This window comes from Panthera uncia, chromosome F1, assembly GCF_023721935.1.
Source record: "Panthera uncia isolate 11264 chromosome F1, Puncia_PCG_1.0, whole genome shotgun sequence".
In the NCBI taxonomy this organism is placed as follows: Eukaryota; Metazoa; Chordata; class Mammalia; order Carnivora; family Felidae; genus Panthera; species Panthera uncia.
This window is the reverse complement of record NC_064813.1, coordinates 60,673,290-60,688,859: the sequence shown is the minus strand read 5'-3', so window position 1 is coordinate 60,688,859 and position 15,570 is coordinate 60,673,290. Positions and strand designations below refer to the sequence as shown.

Genomic DNA, 15,570 nt, shown 5'->3' with positions numbered 1-15,570 from the left:
GTATCTCCCTTTCTGAGTTTTGCTGGCAGGCTATATTAGAATCAATGCTTGTTTGGATAAGGATCATCCCAATGGAAGGAGTACTCCCCTGGGGTCAGGAGGATAGTGAACAAAGAAGCCTATCTTAAGGGGCAGGTTCACAGCAAACGTACGCAGGAGTCAAGAAGGACTCACAGGAGGTTGCGATACAGATATACGTTTAATAAAATGTATGTGATCATGGTTACAGACACATATTGGGTGCTTTATTTATCAAGAAGTGTGAGTCGCATAGTACACAACATATTGCATACAAACTCAGAAGATAAACACAATCGTTTCTACATGAAAAACCTATGGGATAAATGCTGACAGATGCATTTCCAGCCTTTCATTTCTCCTCCTCTCTGTCTCATCCTGGAGATGAGTTGTAAGCTCCTGCAATTTTTAAAAATTCAGTTCTCCCATGCCCTGATACTATATGATATATATATATATCACTTTTGGCAAAAAATGATCCAGATAATTTCCCTCCATTGGAAAATTTCTCAGCATATCCCTTTGCTCACACATTTCCTTAGACAGGAAATTAAATGCTTTTAACGTATCGGTTATTACACGATTGTGGTTACACTCACCTATTTTAAATGTTTCCTCTTACGGGGGGGGGGGGAAGAGAAGAAGGGAAGGTATAGGTGTGAGGTGGGGAGGGAAAATACCTCAGGAGACAGCTAGTACCTGGCGAGAGGCTTCTTAAACCGGATATGAAAAAGTTTGATGCGTATCTTCTCTACTAGAAAAATCAGATAAGAAGATTATTATTGTTATTCAGCTGTGAGGTGAGGATAATATTCCAAAGATTTTTTTTTCCCCCCTTCACTCTCTGCTCTGAGTCTCCATTCAAAGCAGCAAATGTCCCCTCAGTTGGAAGAATCTTTTCAGTTCCAGGATGGCTCATTGAGGCTGGGGAAAGCCTTTCTTTGGGTAGCGATTACTCTGGTCTACCAGATGCCCCATTTGCTTGAAAGTATGTTTGACACAAGCAGCAGTTCGGCCTCCTCCAAGAAAACCGTTAGGTACGTACTTGTCTCATAGAATGAGGAGACCAGAAAACCAGAGAAGTGTAATGACGATCCAGTCGGGCTGTAGTGAAGACCTCACGTCTGGAACCTACAGAGAGTTGCCTGGCTCTTGGGTTTAGACGTTTGGATGTTAGAAACCCAGTTCTCCACTCTCTGCTCCCTGGCGCAGGTGAGCCAAGTGGGGACAGCAGATCCGCCATATTGATTCTTCCCTCTAATCAAGACTGCCTCGGATTTGATTTTATTATTTTAAAATTTCTTTTAATATTTATTTATTTTTGAGAAAGAGAGAGAGAGAGAGAGCACGCGAGTATGAGCGGGGGAGGGACAGAGAGAGAGAGAGGGAGACACAGAATCCGATGCGGGGCTCAAACCCACAAACTATGAGATCATGACCTGAGTCTGAGTCGGAAACTCAACCGACTGAGCCACCCAGGCGCCCCGTGAGGATTTTAAGAGGAAGTTTCTCATTGAGCTGCACTGTGAGTCAAGAAATGTCTTTCCGCAAATCGTGTTGATGACAGAAAGAAATGGTTTGGTTTTGGTCAAGAGGAGCTATTCTTAAATGTTTCCTAGGAAATGGATTAACTTTATAGGCCTGGGCACTTATCGCTTCACCGGCCCTCTGTCCTCTCTCCCTTTTCTCCTGGCCCTTTATCTCCCAGACTTGCTAAATTCCCAGGAAACAGGAAATGTTTGGATTGCTGGAGGGAATGATTTCAGGGATAAAAAAAACCTTTTCCCTGAAATAGAGAATTTCCCTTTAAACACTTTTTATTATCTAATCTGTGATGGGACAGATGACAAAGCCCTGGCAGAGAATTATTGTTGGTGGATCGGTTGATCTGCTGATGCTCAAGGTTTTATGGAAACTTCCAAACATTCCAAACACTTGTTATTCTTTGGGAGGCAATTGGTAACGCCATCCCACCCAAAGGGAGTAGAGAGAGAGCACACAGCAACCCAGCAAAGCTACATATTTGTAGAGGATAAAAATAAAAACAGTTCCTTTCACCAATTTTTTCTCATTAGGCACGAAAAACTGAAATCTATGGAGAGGAGAGCAGAGAGCTCATTCGCTAGAGAACTTGAGTCCCTCCCTCCCCCACCCTCCCTGGGTGTGGGGGGTGAGGCACAGAACATTTCCATACAATTGATGCTATTGGTGTGAAAGCACAATGATTGAAATGTCTCAGTTCTGCATTTCAGAAGGTCTAGCCAGGAGAAGGAAAGGGTGTGTGTGTGTGTGTGTGTGTGTGTAGGGGGTCGCTTGCGTGAACAAGTACTGCTTTGGTAGATAAACACAGCCTCCTAATTTCCTCTAGAATCAACAGTCTATGTCTTTATTCTGGTCCGGTTGGGACCGTAATCTGACACCAAGCCCAAACTGTATCAAACCCAGGCAGAGAAAGTTAGGATGCGGGCTATTCCCTGGCCTCATCTTAGGTTTCCTTCAAGAAGGAGAGGCGTAGCTGCCTCTTCGCATTGACCACAATTTGGTTCCGCTACCTCTGTACATCCCAGATCACTTACAACTGTAGCCACATTTTCACAAGGGAGGGAGAACCGAAGCACCACAGGACTCCTGCATTAAGTTTCACGCTTTCCCAGCAATTTACTCAAGAAAAAGTGGGGAGGAGGGGGGAGGAGGGGGAGGCAGTGAGACACAGACATTACACAGGTTTTTATTTTCCTGGAAGGATCATCCCAGTTTTTCTAAGTTCCCAGAATTAAACGAATTTTATTTTCTTTGTGTTACCATGGAAACTTCCAGTAACACTGTGGGGTTTTTTTAAATTTTCTTTTGTCTAAGTTTAAAAACACTTTTCAAAGGTTTCAAAGAACTTTTTTAGGGCAATTTTGATATGTTTGCTTTTCTCATTTGGGGCTGTGATACTTGCTTTCCTTTTAATTTTTTCATTTCATATGTTAGAATAGTTTCTATTGTGTGTGTATACTACCTTAAATTTAAAATAGTATATACAGATGTCTCTATTACAGGTCATTGTTTGGCTGGGAAGCATTCATTTTTATTTTCCTTTACAGCCCTGCCCTCATGGTGCTTTTCCTGCCCTCTGCCTCCTGAGTTCAGCCTATGAAAAGGTGAAGGCCTCCCTTTTACCGTCCACAGACAAGTCCTCCCCACCGCCAGAGGGCGTGCAGTTTGTGAATCCAGTTGATCTGGGTCTGTGCAACATCAACCATCTGGGTGAGCTCTGTAACATCTAGTAAATTCTCTGAGCGTTTGCAACCACTTGGCTCTTTCAAATCATGCGAATCAAAAATTTTGAATTTTTAATTCAACGAACATTTTTCTGAAAAATGTTTTGGCATTCAAGGACAGTAACTCCCCTAGATCCTTGCGTTCTTACCATTTCTAGCTGCATGAGAAACTCAAGGGCTGGAGATTTTATGCTAATCTGGACAGTGTAGACGGATGCTGAGGAAGGCAGTACCAGGAATTTTTGATCTGAGTCGCCTGTCACTTCTACACAAACGCACATGGCAGGGATGTCTCCATGCTCACGGTGAGAGCTGTCGACTTCTTATGACAAGCTTCTTTGCAGTGAGCAATGTCTACGCCTGTGAGTGGACTCTTACCACACTGGCAACTGTTGACCGTGGACCCACTTAGTCCAGCCCACTTTCAGAATGTGAAATAAATAGCAAGTATTCAGAAGTGCATATCGTATCCTTTGAAATAGCAAAATTAGAGAAAAGCCAACAAAAACAGCCAGTGTTTGCCTGAAGGATATGGTAACGATATTCTCAGGAAGTAATTGAATAAACAGGCTACAAACATGGAAAACTAGGAGTGTGTGGAAGAGAAAGGGAAATAAAAGGAGTAAATACGAGACTAAATGTAATCTTCTCCTTAAACACTTCAGAATTTTATTAATCCTTAACAAGTTCTTGTCAAATTAACTCAATATCCTCCTCCTGGTTAGCTTCAAATATAGTTTAGCTTGATTCTCCTTATTACTAAATTATGTAAATCATTACTTAAATCTACTAGAGATAAGAAAAAAAATCTAGTGAGACTTATAATAACGAAAGACGGAATTAAAAGTTTAAAACTGCTAAAAAATACCACGGCCTATCGATCAGCTGTGTGCAAGGCACGTTAGGATATAAATGTGCACTTTGAAGACGAGTACAACCCACTAACATGGGCAGCAAAACAGGGCAGGGAGAGATGGAGTTGGTAAAAAATCACATTGTTTCGCAAAATGTGGGGTCCTTCGGAATGCTATCTCAGAAAGCCTCCACAGTCGAATTAATTTTTCTACAGATAATTTGTTCTTTTGAAGATAATCGCCATTCCCTAAACAAACAGATGGCATCATAGGGTAATTAGCCATTTGTAGGCCTGACAAAGTTTTCCCATTTTAGTGGATAGCTCTCCTGATGTGGCGCTAAGAGAAATCGCGCTGGACGGCATCTGTTGTATTTCACGTGAGTGGAGTTGCAAAGTTTGGAATTTTATACTCACAGGGACTTAAAATAATTTGAAAATGGAAACTTTGGGCCTATGTACTTAGATGCATATATATATATATATATATATATATACACACATTTATTAAATACTCCATTGTCAGGTTGTTGATTTAATACAACATTTGGTAACTTGGTGGGGGGTATGAGAGAGGTACAAGGAAAGAACCAATATGGATTGTGTTCAGCTTGACTTTGTATAAACATAACATATTTATGGTTATATCTCTGGCTAGTGATCTCCAGCCAATGCAAAGAGGCTCTGAAGGGAAGATTGATATTTTAAATAATGTATTTGCTTAGCAATCAAATAATGGCTGCCTCATAAAATTCTTACCACCTTTTAGTAACCAAGGTCAGAAATGGAGGGATAATTCCCCGTGGGTCAGAATGAAAACAACAAATGAGATCAATGGATCTCATTTGAAATCGGTCTTTCCACATCCACATTCTTTTTCGTACCAATCTGGGTGGATAGAGATCCATTACCTAAACCAAATGGACCCACATTCTACGGTATCATATTCTTTTCTTATGTCTCCTTGCCGTAAGCAGAATTTTCCTGCGACTGTGATTAGCGTTGACAACAACATCCTTAAGAATGGGGCAGGAAGAAGAAAATGGGAGAGGAGGGCATTCAGACACTAGATAAACATCCAAAATAATGTGCACAGAAAGAGTCAACAACGCCACCCGGGATTTTCCCCTGTTTGGGTATCTTCGAACGAAGCAGCTATGGGAAGCTAATGTAGATTAGATTGCTGGAGAATGCAGGGTTGTTACAGAGGAAATAACTCACTGGATGATCCACACAGCCTGACTAAATTACTACTTGATTAATTCCTGATAAAACTCAGAGCGCACAAAGCGAGGCAGTGAATCCTTTTCCATCAGGGCATAGATTCTTTTCTGGGCCACATCGAAGCTGCTCGGGGACGGTTCCACCAGGTTCTTCGTTGTGATGTCCTTTGTGAAGTGATCGATATTCACCTGCGGGCCGAGAAACAAGGTCACGAGTCAGCCCAGGTGGCAAGATTTGATGAGGGGGGGGTGGGGAGGGACAGGAATTGGTCACCAATAAACTCATAAGGGGAAGAGGCTCCTAAGAAGTGAGAAGAAATGTCATTTCTGTTTTATAGGCAGTGGGGTGAAGCAAGAGATACTCTAAAAAATGCACGAGTCGGATTAAGACCCAAATAACGCACGTGTCGGAATTCCACCGGCAGCCACCGTGCTTACCGCTTTTAATCCTCACAAGAACCCCAAGAACATGTGTAGGCAAAGCCTAAGTGGCTTTCTCCAGGGCACGGAGCTAAGGCGTGCATATGAGTCAGAGACTCAGAGTTTGAATCCGCGTGTCCTGACACCTCATCCCTCAACCTTCCTTCGGCCGCGTGTGCTTTCACGCCTGATGGAGACAGGGAAGAGGAGAAGGGAATTCCGACCCGGATCCAGAAGCTTTTTTCACGGATCTGGAAGAGCGAGGAAATGGGGTCTTTCCCGGAACAAACCAGGCAACAGTGTTTTTGACAGACAAGTGATAAGAATAGCGGCTAGTGTTCATCGGGCGCTTCGTCTACACAGGCTCTTTGCCGGGAACGTTAGTTTTACGGGCTCTGGGTCGAGGCTCCCATTGAACCTCGCCGCTCTGAGCGGGATGCCATGCCCATCTTACGACCGAGGGGCAGAATGCGAGGGATTCGCTCCAGGTCACGAGTGGAAGAGAGAAGATGAAAAAGCCAGGCAGTGTCACCCTTCACTAGTAGACTGCAGCCTTGGAAGGCGTCGCGGCTTGATGTCCTGCGTGCAGTTAGCGACACATCGCACAAGTCCCCGGGGGACACCGTTCGTATTAGGGGCCAGGTGGATGGTCCCCCGGATCGTGCAGGGCACAGACCTGCACGGGCCTGCCTGAGTGTGACTTGAGAGGATTCGCTGCTCATCATCTCGTGGGCTTTAAGGACCCTTAAGCTATCTGGCTGTAAAAGACAAAGAAATAAAACCCAAATTGGCCAGTGGTTCTGAATTGGAAGGTCGCAAAACGTCCTAGATCGCTCCTGGGCTGCTAGAGGTCCTCGGCACTGGAAAAGCTCTCTGCGCTCAGAGGATGTAGGCGTGGCTGCAGGCAGAGTCAGGGACAAAAGCCTGGCGGAGAGTGCCAGGCCAGGATGGGCCGGACAGCGGGCGTGAGCTGGGCTCCAAGCTCCAAGATAAAAGGAGTTGAGACTGTGGTAAGATTTTCCATGGTGAGAGGGGCCGGAGTGCTTTCTGCAGGAGGAAACGATGCAGCACAGCCTCAGAGCTGAGGTCCAGGGCCTGACTCTGCATGTGGGGACCCCAGCCCGGTGAGGTCAAGTTACATGCCCGCTAACGCTCAGGAGGGACAGGATGGAGGCGACACAGTAATGTAGACCTCTCTGTTCCCAGGCTTTTCTTCTTCTTTTTTTTAATTAAAAAAATGTTCACTTATTTTGAGAGAGGGAGTGCGATCAGGAGAGGGGCAGAGAGAGAGAGAGAGAGAGAGAGAATCCCAAGCAGGCTCTACACTGTGAGCGGGGAGCCCGATGCGGAGCTCGAACCCACGAACTGTGAGATCATGACCAGAGTCAAAATTGAGTGTCTGATTTTTTTTTTTTAGTGTTTATTTGTATTCAGAGAGAGAGAGAGAGAGAGAGAGAGAGAGAGAGAGAATGAGCAGGGGAGTGGCAAAGAGAGAGGGAGACACGGAACCCGCAGCAGGCTCCAGGCTCTGAGCTGTCAGCACAGAGCCTAACACCAGGGCTCGAACTCCCAAACTGTGAGATCATGACCTGAGCCGAAGTCAGAGGCTTAACTGACTGGGACACCCAGGCGCCCCTCCTTTTATTCTTCTTGTCACACTAAAGCAATGCTTCTTCCTCTCTCACCGTGAATATATACTGAGCTAGGTAGGCAACCCTACACAGAATGGTTGAATTTCAAAAAAGTATAAAACGCTCTCCCAATCTTAATGTTCAAAAGAAGGAATGCCTTTACTTCTCTCTAACACATTGTATCCAGCAGTGTGCAGCCTCTACTGGTTTTATTACTTTTTTGTGAGCAGGCCCCCTCTAATGAATCGTTCTGATACACATTCACATGTTTGCTGAGACAGGAAAATATTATCACAGTAACCAGGTATGATCGCCTGACGATCGGCAATGTCCACATCATCCACGCATTCAACTATGCGTGGCCATTTCTCTTTTTAAAATCTTAGTGCCAGGGGCGCCTGGGTGGCTCAGTCGGCTAAGCGTCCGACTCTTGGTTTTGGCTCACGTCCTGATCTCACAGTTCGTGGGATGGAGCCCCGAGTCGGGCTCTGCGCTGACAGCACGGAGCCTGCTTGGGATTGTCTCTCTCCCTTTCTCTCTGCCCCCCTCCCCCCCCCCCCCCCCCCCCCGCCAAATAAATAAACATTTAAGCATGCTCTAGGTACACACACACATACACATACGTGAGATGTTTACAGCAAAGGGTACCGAGGATGGGACAACCTGTCCGAAGTCACACGTGGAGGAAAGCCTGGGATCCATTCGCCTCACAAATGTTTGCTGACCACCGCCGATGAGCCCGGGGCAGGGTTCCCATCCTCCCTGACGTGCAGCTCAGCCCACGGTGACCACCCTCACTCACCTACCCATCAAGACCTACCTCTTTAGGAGCCTCCGTTTGGATGAATTCTTCATAAATTTTCTTCGCCTTCTCGGCCATCTTGGCAGGGGACTTGATCTTCTTGTAGTCCTCACAGGCCAGCCAGAACTCGAGGTTTTCCTCACTGAATTCAGACTTCAGGAAACTTTTGAAGCTGGCAAGCCCATCTAGCGAGGGGAAAGTTTGGTTGGATGGATAAATACATGCGTCCTTCATATTATCCATACATTTTTTAGAAGTTTATCCAAAATAGATTGTAAATGTATTATAAATCTGCCTCCTTGCTTACCAACACTGTATCCTGCTGTATCGCCTGGATTTATTTACTACATATTTCTGTCACTCGTGTAAGAACCTTACACGTATTAACTCTCATTTACTCCCCTTATGAACCATGAGGCAGGTGCTATTCGTGTCCTATTTTTACAAAATGAAATGAGAGAGATCAAGGGGCGCCTGGGTGGCTCAGTCGGTTGAGCATCCGACTTTGGCTCGGGTCGTGGTCTCACGCTCATGAGTTCGAGCCCCTGGTTGGGCTCTGTGCTGACGGCTCAGAGCCTGGAGCCTGCTTCGGAGTCTGTGTCTGCCTCTCTCTCTGCCCGTCTCCCACCCACACACACAAGAATAAATAAACATTTAAAAAATGAAAAAAAAAAATAAAAGAGAGATCAAGTAACTCGCTCTTAGGTAACCAGCTGGTAGGTGGCAGAGGCAGGATTCAAATCCAGGAACCTGCATTTGGTGACAAAGGTTTACCTGTAAGACCATCTAGGAATATTAAGAACACTAACGCCACTCTGGATACTCTTCAGTCACCAAAAGGAAAAAGATACATTTGGAGCCTGATTTGGCACTGTAATACTGACGTTGATTATCGTGTGCATGACAATTCTTTCTTTTTTTTTTTCTATCGATGATTTTTGGGCCGTTATTAGACTCCAGGCAGTACGATAAGTCACAACGGTAAGTAAAGCTGTCAAGGTTCCTGCCCTAATGGAGCTTCCAGATTCTGGGGGAAGTAGGAAGAAAAGGAAGAAACACAAGAAACATTGACACACAAAAAAGGAAAAACCATATGAAAGATAGTAACGGAGTAACAGGAGGGACTTAACTTTATTTTAAGTTGGCGGAAAGCCCCATGAGAAAGGGACGTTCTGTTTGAGACCTGAAGACAGGCAGGAAGGGACTGAATGAAGTTACCACCCGCCGAGGAGTTACTATGCCTGTCAATCATACGTCAGTGGTTTGTTGGTTTTTTTTTTTTCATTGTATTTATTTTTGAGGGGGGCGGGGGCAGAGGGAAAGAGAGAGAGAGAGAATCCTAAGCAGATTCCACACTCGGTGCAGAGCCCGATGCAGGGCTCGATCCCATGACCCTGAGGATCGTGACCTGAGCTGAAATCAAGAGTCAACGCTCAACCTCCTGAGCCACCAAGGTGCCCCAATACGTCAGTTTTTTAAGACACGTTAGCTTTAATATAATTACAACTACTGTGTTTTCGGTGTGCTGTTGCTCATGTGGACTCCAGCTTGTTTCAAAATATGTATCCATCCATGTAATATATATGCATACATTTGTCTGTTACAAATGTGTATATGAGAAGCTCTTAGGCCTGATGCTGTGTTTGTTTTTCCTCCCTACCCTCCATAGGGGGTGATATGTGGGAATTCACTGATTTCATAGAACACGCACCCAGCACCGGTGCCGATTAAACCAGGATACGTAGTTGTCTTTTTTTTTTTTTTTTTCAATTTACCTTCAATACATTTTTATTGTCGGCACACCCCTTACCATCCCCTGCAGCCACATTCAATTCTAAAGAAACAGAATGGTTAGGTGATAAGTAACTTGGATTAGAGTCATCAGCAATTTCTGGATACAAACAAAAACACTTTGCATTTTAGTCCCCTCTTTTTATACTTCACCTAAGATTTTTTTTTTTTTTTGTAATTTATTTACTTATTCTGAGACAGAGAGAGAGAAAGAGAGAACATGAGCAGGGGAGGGGAAAAGAGAGAGGGGGAAAGAGAATCCCAAGCAGGCTCCACACTGTCAGCGCTCAGCCCGACACGAGGCTCGAACTCCCGAACCGGGAGATCATGACATGAGCCAAAACCAAGAGTTGGATGCTTAAGCGACTGAGCCACCCAGGTGCCCCAGACTTTTTCCTTTTTTATTGATCGACATCTAAAAATAAGCTGGGAGCAATGGTAGGCATGATGAACAATTTGCTCTGGAAACCTCGCTAGGAGAGTTACTGTAAAGCCATTTGGTAACACATATCTAGATAAAATCGGGTGTGTTTTCCTTCTCTCCCTTTCCATATTTTGCACTCTATTTCTAGCACCATTTGTTATAATTTAGTGACACAGGAGTCACCATATATGCTGAAAGAAGAAATAAAGCCTAGAGCTCTCTCTCTCTGTCATAGTTAAAGTTTTCACTGTTTCTTAAACAAAAGGTGCCAGGTAGCCTCTGTTGAAATGGAAAAACGCCCAGGACTTTCTAGGGGCCGGGAAATGATAGCAGGAGTGCAGTCGTACGAACACCCATGCAAGACTTTGGAAGAAACTATAACTTCACAGAATTAAGTCTGTGGCCAATGTATTCTCATCAGGCCCCTGTCCCCACAACCTATCGGTCTCTCTGAATCACCCATTCCAAGTCCTTATAAAAGGTACAGATAAAATCCCAGTCCTCCCAAGCATTGGTATTTATGACCTGAGGATGCACGCCAGGACTCCAGAACAATATTAACATTTACCAGGCATCCGGGGGCTGAGCTTGGAAAATAACTTTCCAGTGAAGTCAGTCCATTTCCTGGGCACTGGTTTTATCACTCTCACTGAATTCTACAACACTATTTCAGGGCTTTTTATCAATGCTCACACTTTGATCAGAGACTCATAACCGGCTTTAAACTCACTCCATCGTCCGGGGAGATGCTTAAAGCTATTCTTTCTCTCACCTGGCTTTTGAGAATTCTCTGGATGGCCCCTTAGTAGGACCCTCAAATCACTCCCCAGATACCTTCTCCTCCTTCGCCTCTGGTTTTCCAGTGGGCCATTCCTTGACTCTCTGTTCAATTCCCATCAGCCCTGAGGAAGTCCTCTTGGGTCAGAGCCAAAGAGACTCCAGGAGAAACGTGTCTAGTCTTCAAGTAACGCACACATCATCTCTGGCCCACACCACTGCCCTCGCACTCCACACCCACCGCACGGGGCCCTCGGCACACATCCCTGAGAAATCCCTGCGTCCTCCCCTGCTGAGCCTGCACAGAACCCCAGGATACTTCTCAACACACCTCTTCGGGCATCCCCTACTAGGAAGCAGATGAAACCTCCTGATCGCCGGTCTTGTGGGAACCGTCTGGGTTTTGACCCACATTACGGCCCCAGAGCTGGCCCTAAGGAATGGTGTCACTTTTGACATCTAAGCAAAAGAACGTAGCAGCCCTACCAAAGGACGAAATGAGACCAGTTCTAAAACCACTTGGAAAATAAAAGGAGTGTGAGACAAATCCAAGTCAGCTGGGTATATAAAGGAAAAATATTAAGGGCGAGGGGCGCCTGGGTGGCTCAGTTGGTTAAGCGTCCGACTTCAGCTCAGGTGAGGGTCTTACGGTTTAGGGGTTTGAGCCCCACGTCGGGCTCTGTGCTGACCGCTCAGAGCCTGGAGCCTGCTTTGGATTCTGTGGCTCCCTCTCTCTCTGCCCTTCCCCCACTCATGCTCTGTCTCTCTGTCTCTCAAAAATAAATAAACATTAAAAAAATATTAAAGGGGGGAGATTAGAATAAATCTCCCCTCCTAGAGGAAAAATGGTGGAATGTCATGAGTGGATAGGTGACAGGTGTCATGACATAGCTTGCCGGTTCCGAGCACGGGCTCTGGAGTCAAGGTGCCCTCGGGTGGGTCCTGTTTCACCACATCACCACTCAGAAATGTCACTATTCGGTAACTGGGGCAAGTGACCCACCCTCTCTGAGCCTCAACTGCCTCCTCTGTTACACGGATATAATCATGGAACCCACGTGAACCCACGTGACAAGGTTGTCCTAAGGACTCAGCAACTCACGTCAAGCTCTTACCTGGTGTCAAACATAATGAGAGCTCAGGAAGTACTGTCTTTCATCATTTTTATTCATGCCTAATTAAAAATCAGTGTTTGCCATCATTCAAAAGCCAGCTCCCAGGTTGCCTCAGACGGGAGGCACACTGCCCTGTACTTGCTCTTGAAGATTTTTGGATGGTGATGGGAGAAGAACTTTCTTCATCCTTTTGTTGCTGCTGTTCCCTGACATGCCTGTCTTCTCCAGGAGGCCATTCAGGCTTCGCGCTCAAGGTCTGAGTTTCACGTACCTTCGCCTCTCCTTCCCGCCCACCTCACATCTGTGCCTCACATCGAATAGACAGACGCTGAGCCAAATAAGACCCACTAAGGGACGCCTTTCCTCCCACATCGCAGAGCCGAAGGACGGAGAGCTAAAAGAAAAATAAATCTACCACGGTAGTGTTTTATTTCATGAGCACGTTACCTCACCTCACTTTCCTTTTCTGAAAAGTAGAGATTGTTATCGTATCGAAGCCCTAAAATTATTACGCTCCTTAAGTAAAGCACTACATGGAAAGCGCGTTGGGCAGCGCCCGACACGTGAACAAACAGTACAAGTAACCTATTGCTGATACTATTATTATTATTGCTTTGAAGGAATTTGTGGCTGCCAGTGAGTCAGAGGAGGGCATAGATGAGCCAGACAAAAAAAGGAGGGAGAATATTGGAAACCAAAGAGAGAGAAGCAGGAGGAGAAGGCAAAGATAGGGAAAAGAGACACACAGAGAGAGAAGGCTAGATCTGGGCTGTTCCATTCCCCAAGGACGAGTCCAAATCTCAAGGGTGTCTCAGGAAATGCTCTGACCTTTTGGAGCTCCTGGGAAAAAAAGAATTCGCATATAAACTTTCCCGTTGCTACTGGATTGTGTTTCATTCTTCCTTGGCTCTTTTTTAAAAGAATTTTTTTAATGTGTGTTTTTTATTTTTGAGAGAGAGAGAGACAGAGTATGAGAGGGGCAGAGAGAGAGAGGGAGATGCAGAATCCAAAGCAGGGTCCAGGCTCTGAGCTGACAGCACAGACACAGGGCTCAAACTCACGAGCCGTGAGATCATGACCTGAGCCGAAGTCAAGGCTTAACCAACTGAGCCACCCAGGCGCCCCCTTCCTTGGCTCTTAAAGACAGGTGAAGGAATTTAATGTCACGGTCTTTTTTTTAAATTTTATTTTAATTTTATTTATTTTCAGAGAGAGAGAGAGTGAGAGATAAAAGAGTGAGCAGAGGAGGGACAGGGAGAGAGAGAGAGAGAGAGAGAGAGAGAGAGAGAGAGAATCCTAAGCAGGCTCTGCACTGTCAGCATGGAGCCCGATGCAGAGCTCAAACGCATGAACCGTGAGATCACGACCTGAGCCGAAACCAAGAATCAGACGCTTAACAGACTGAGCCACCCAGGCGCCCCTGATGTCACTGTTTTATTTAAATTTCCGCATGCAATCCGTGTTTGTGTTTAATGAGCAGCACACTGGTCATTTGTCCCATAGACCTAATGAATACATGTGTCATCACCTGCAGAATTGAACACAAAACAGGTAAGAAATTGACGTACTGTCAAAACAGAGTTAAATACACTGGAGGCTTAAAAATGATTTCTTAAATGAGGAAAAGCAAGAGAAAGCTTGTTAGTTGGGAAAGATTGAATAGGACCTTAACTGTCTAATTTTTAAGAGGTTAGGTACCAATTGACTTCATTTCCGCTCAAGAAAAATGTGGATTTAAGGAATACTGGGGAACTATATCAATTGTGAGGCAACCTCCTGCATGAGCAGAACAGAATGCCAAATGTTCTCTGTAAGTCAACGAAGATGCCACTCCTCGAGGTGAAATGGTTTAGTTTATCCAATCAAACATGCAAGCAGAGATTGTGGCGTTTCAAACGCATAGATTTCTCAAACGTATCTTTCTTGGTTACCTATTTTGCATCATTCACAGCTAATGTTAGCTATTTCTGATCCCAGACCGTGAGCTTTAGCAGATTCAAATAACATTTCCTGAGAGCTGAGTTGCTCAAGTTTGGCTTAAAGTTATTCACGAGGCACAACAGCGGGTGTTCGGGGGAATAGGTCAAATGTCGCTTCAGGTTTCTGGTGCCTGGTGTTCTGTTAGTCCTTCTCTGGGGAGAACGAGACAGCGAGCAGTGGAGAGCAGGGACAACATGGCAAGAGGGACACACAGAGCAAACAGGGGAGTCATAGAGAGAAGCCGGGGGAGAGGGTGGAATGGAAAAATAAAGAGGAAGAGAGAGACACGGAGAGTAAGGGCAGAGGAATAAACTTCGAGAGAGAGGCAGTCTTGTCTGCTAATGGCACCCCCCCCCCCTTTTAGGGCATGGGTCTCCACTCTTTCTGCGAGATCTCTATATTCATACCAGAACCTCTCTTTTTCGCCTGAGCTTCTTTGAATATAAAGAAAGACCCTTTCAAAGGAAGAATTTCGACCTGAATGGTTATCAAGTGCTTTTCCATTTATCACTAGGGGAAATTAATTTCCCCAGTCTTCAAATGTTAATTCCTGGGGCGCCTGGGTGGCTCAGTTGGTTGAGCCTCCGACTCTTGGTTTCGGCTCTGGTCATGATCTCAGGGTTGTGGGATCGAGCCCCGAGATGGGCTCTGCACTAAGCATGGAGCCTGCTCAAGCTTCTTTCTCTCTCTCCCCCTGCCCCCCTCCCCTGCTCGCTCGCTCTCTCTCTCACACACACACATTAAAAAAACGAAAAAACAGAAGTGACAAAACACATTTAAAGAAAAACGTTAATGACTTAGGAGGATAATTACGTAGAACTTAAGGTCATACGTGCACACACGTATACACAGATACATACTGTGTAACACATCTATATGCATATGTAATTTTGGAACATATATAATTAAATGAAATGTGAATATTATATATACATGTTTACACAACACTGACGTGAATGTATATTTTCTCCACTGAGAGGTAGCAAATATTACTGTGTGAGTCTCAGGCCTCAAGCTGAAAGGCTTCAGACCCTCAACAAATGCTAAGGTGTTAACACTGATTGCCTCTGATTTAACTTCTGCCCCTATCTTTCTTATACCAAATAGCTCCCCGTCCCTAAAAGCCTGAAATATATGAACACGTGCCCCTAAGGATTAGCGGGACTGAAAAGGATTGGATATGGGCACACAAATATATATCCTTCTCCTTCATGGTTTTGTAAACATGAAAATAGGTCTGCTAATTCTCAGGTTTCTTGACCCTAGCAAT

The 15,570-nt window shown here is 45.1% G+C and overlaps 1 protein-coding gene across 2 annotated transcripts in view; it reads right to left on the bottom strand.

Moving 5' to 3' along the window:
* Positions 1 to 180: 180 nt before the first annotated feature.
* RGS5 (regulator of G protein signaling 5) overlaps positions 181 to 15,570 on the bottom strand; it is a 51,425-nt gene continuing 36,035 nt past the window's right edge. For both annotated transcript variants that reach the window (XM_049634601.1, XM_049634600.1), the window contains 2 exons: positions 8,232 to 8,398; positions 181 to 5,549 (listed from right to left, as the gene is read on the bottom strand). In XM_049634601.1, the coding sequence (XP_049490558.1) occupies positions 5,388 to 5,549; positions 8,232 to 8,398 (329 nt within the window). In that variant the 3' untranslated portion in view covers positions 181 to 5,387. The remainder of the gene's footprint in view (positions 5,550 to 8,231; positions 8,399 to 15,570) is intronic.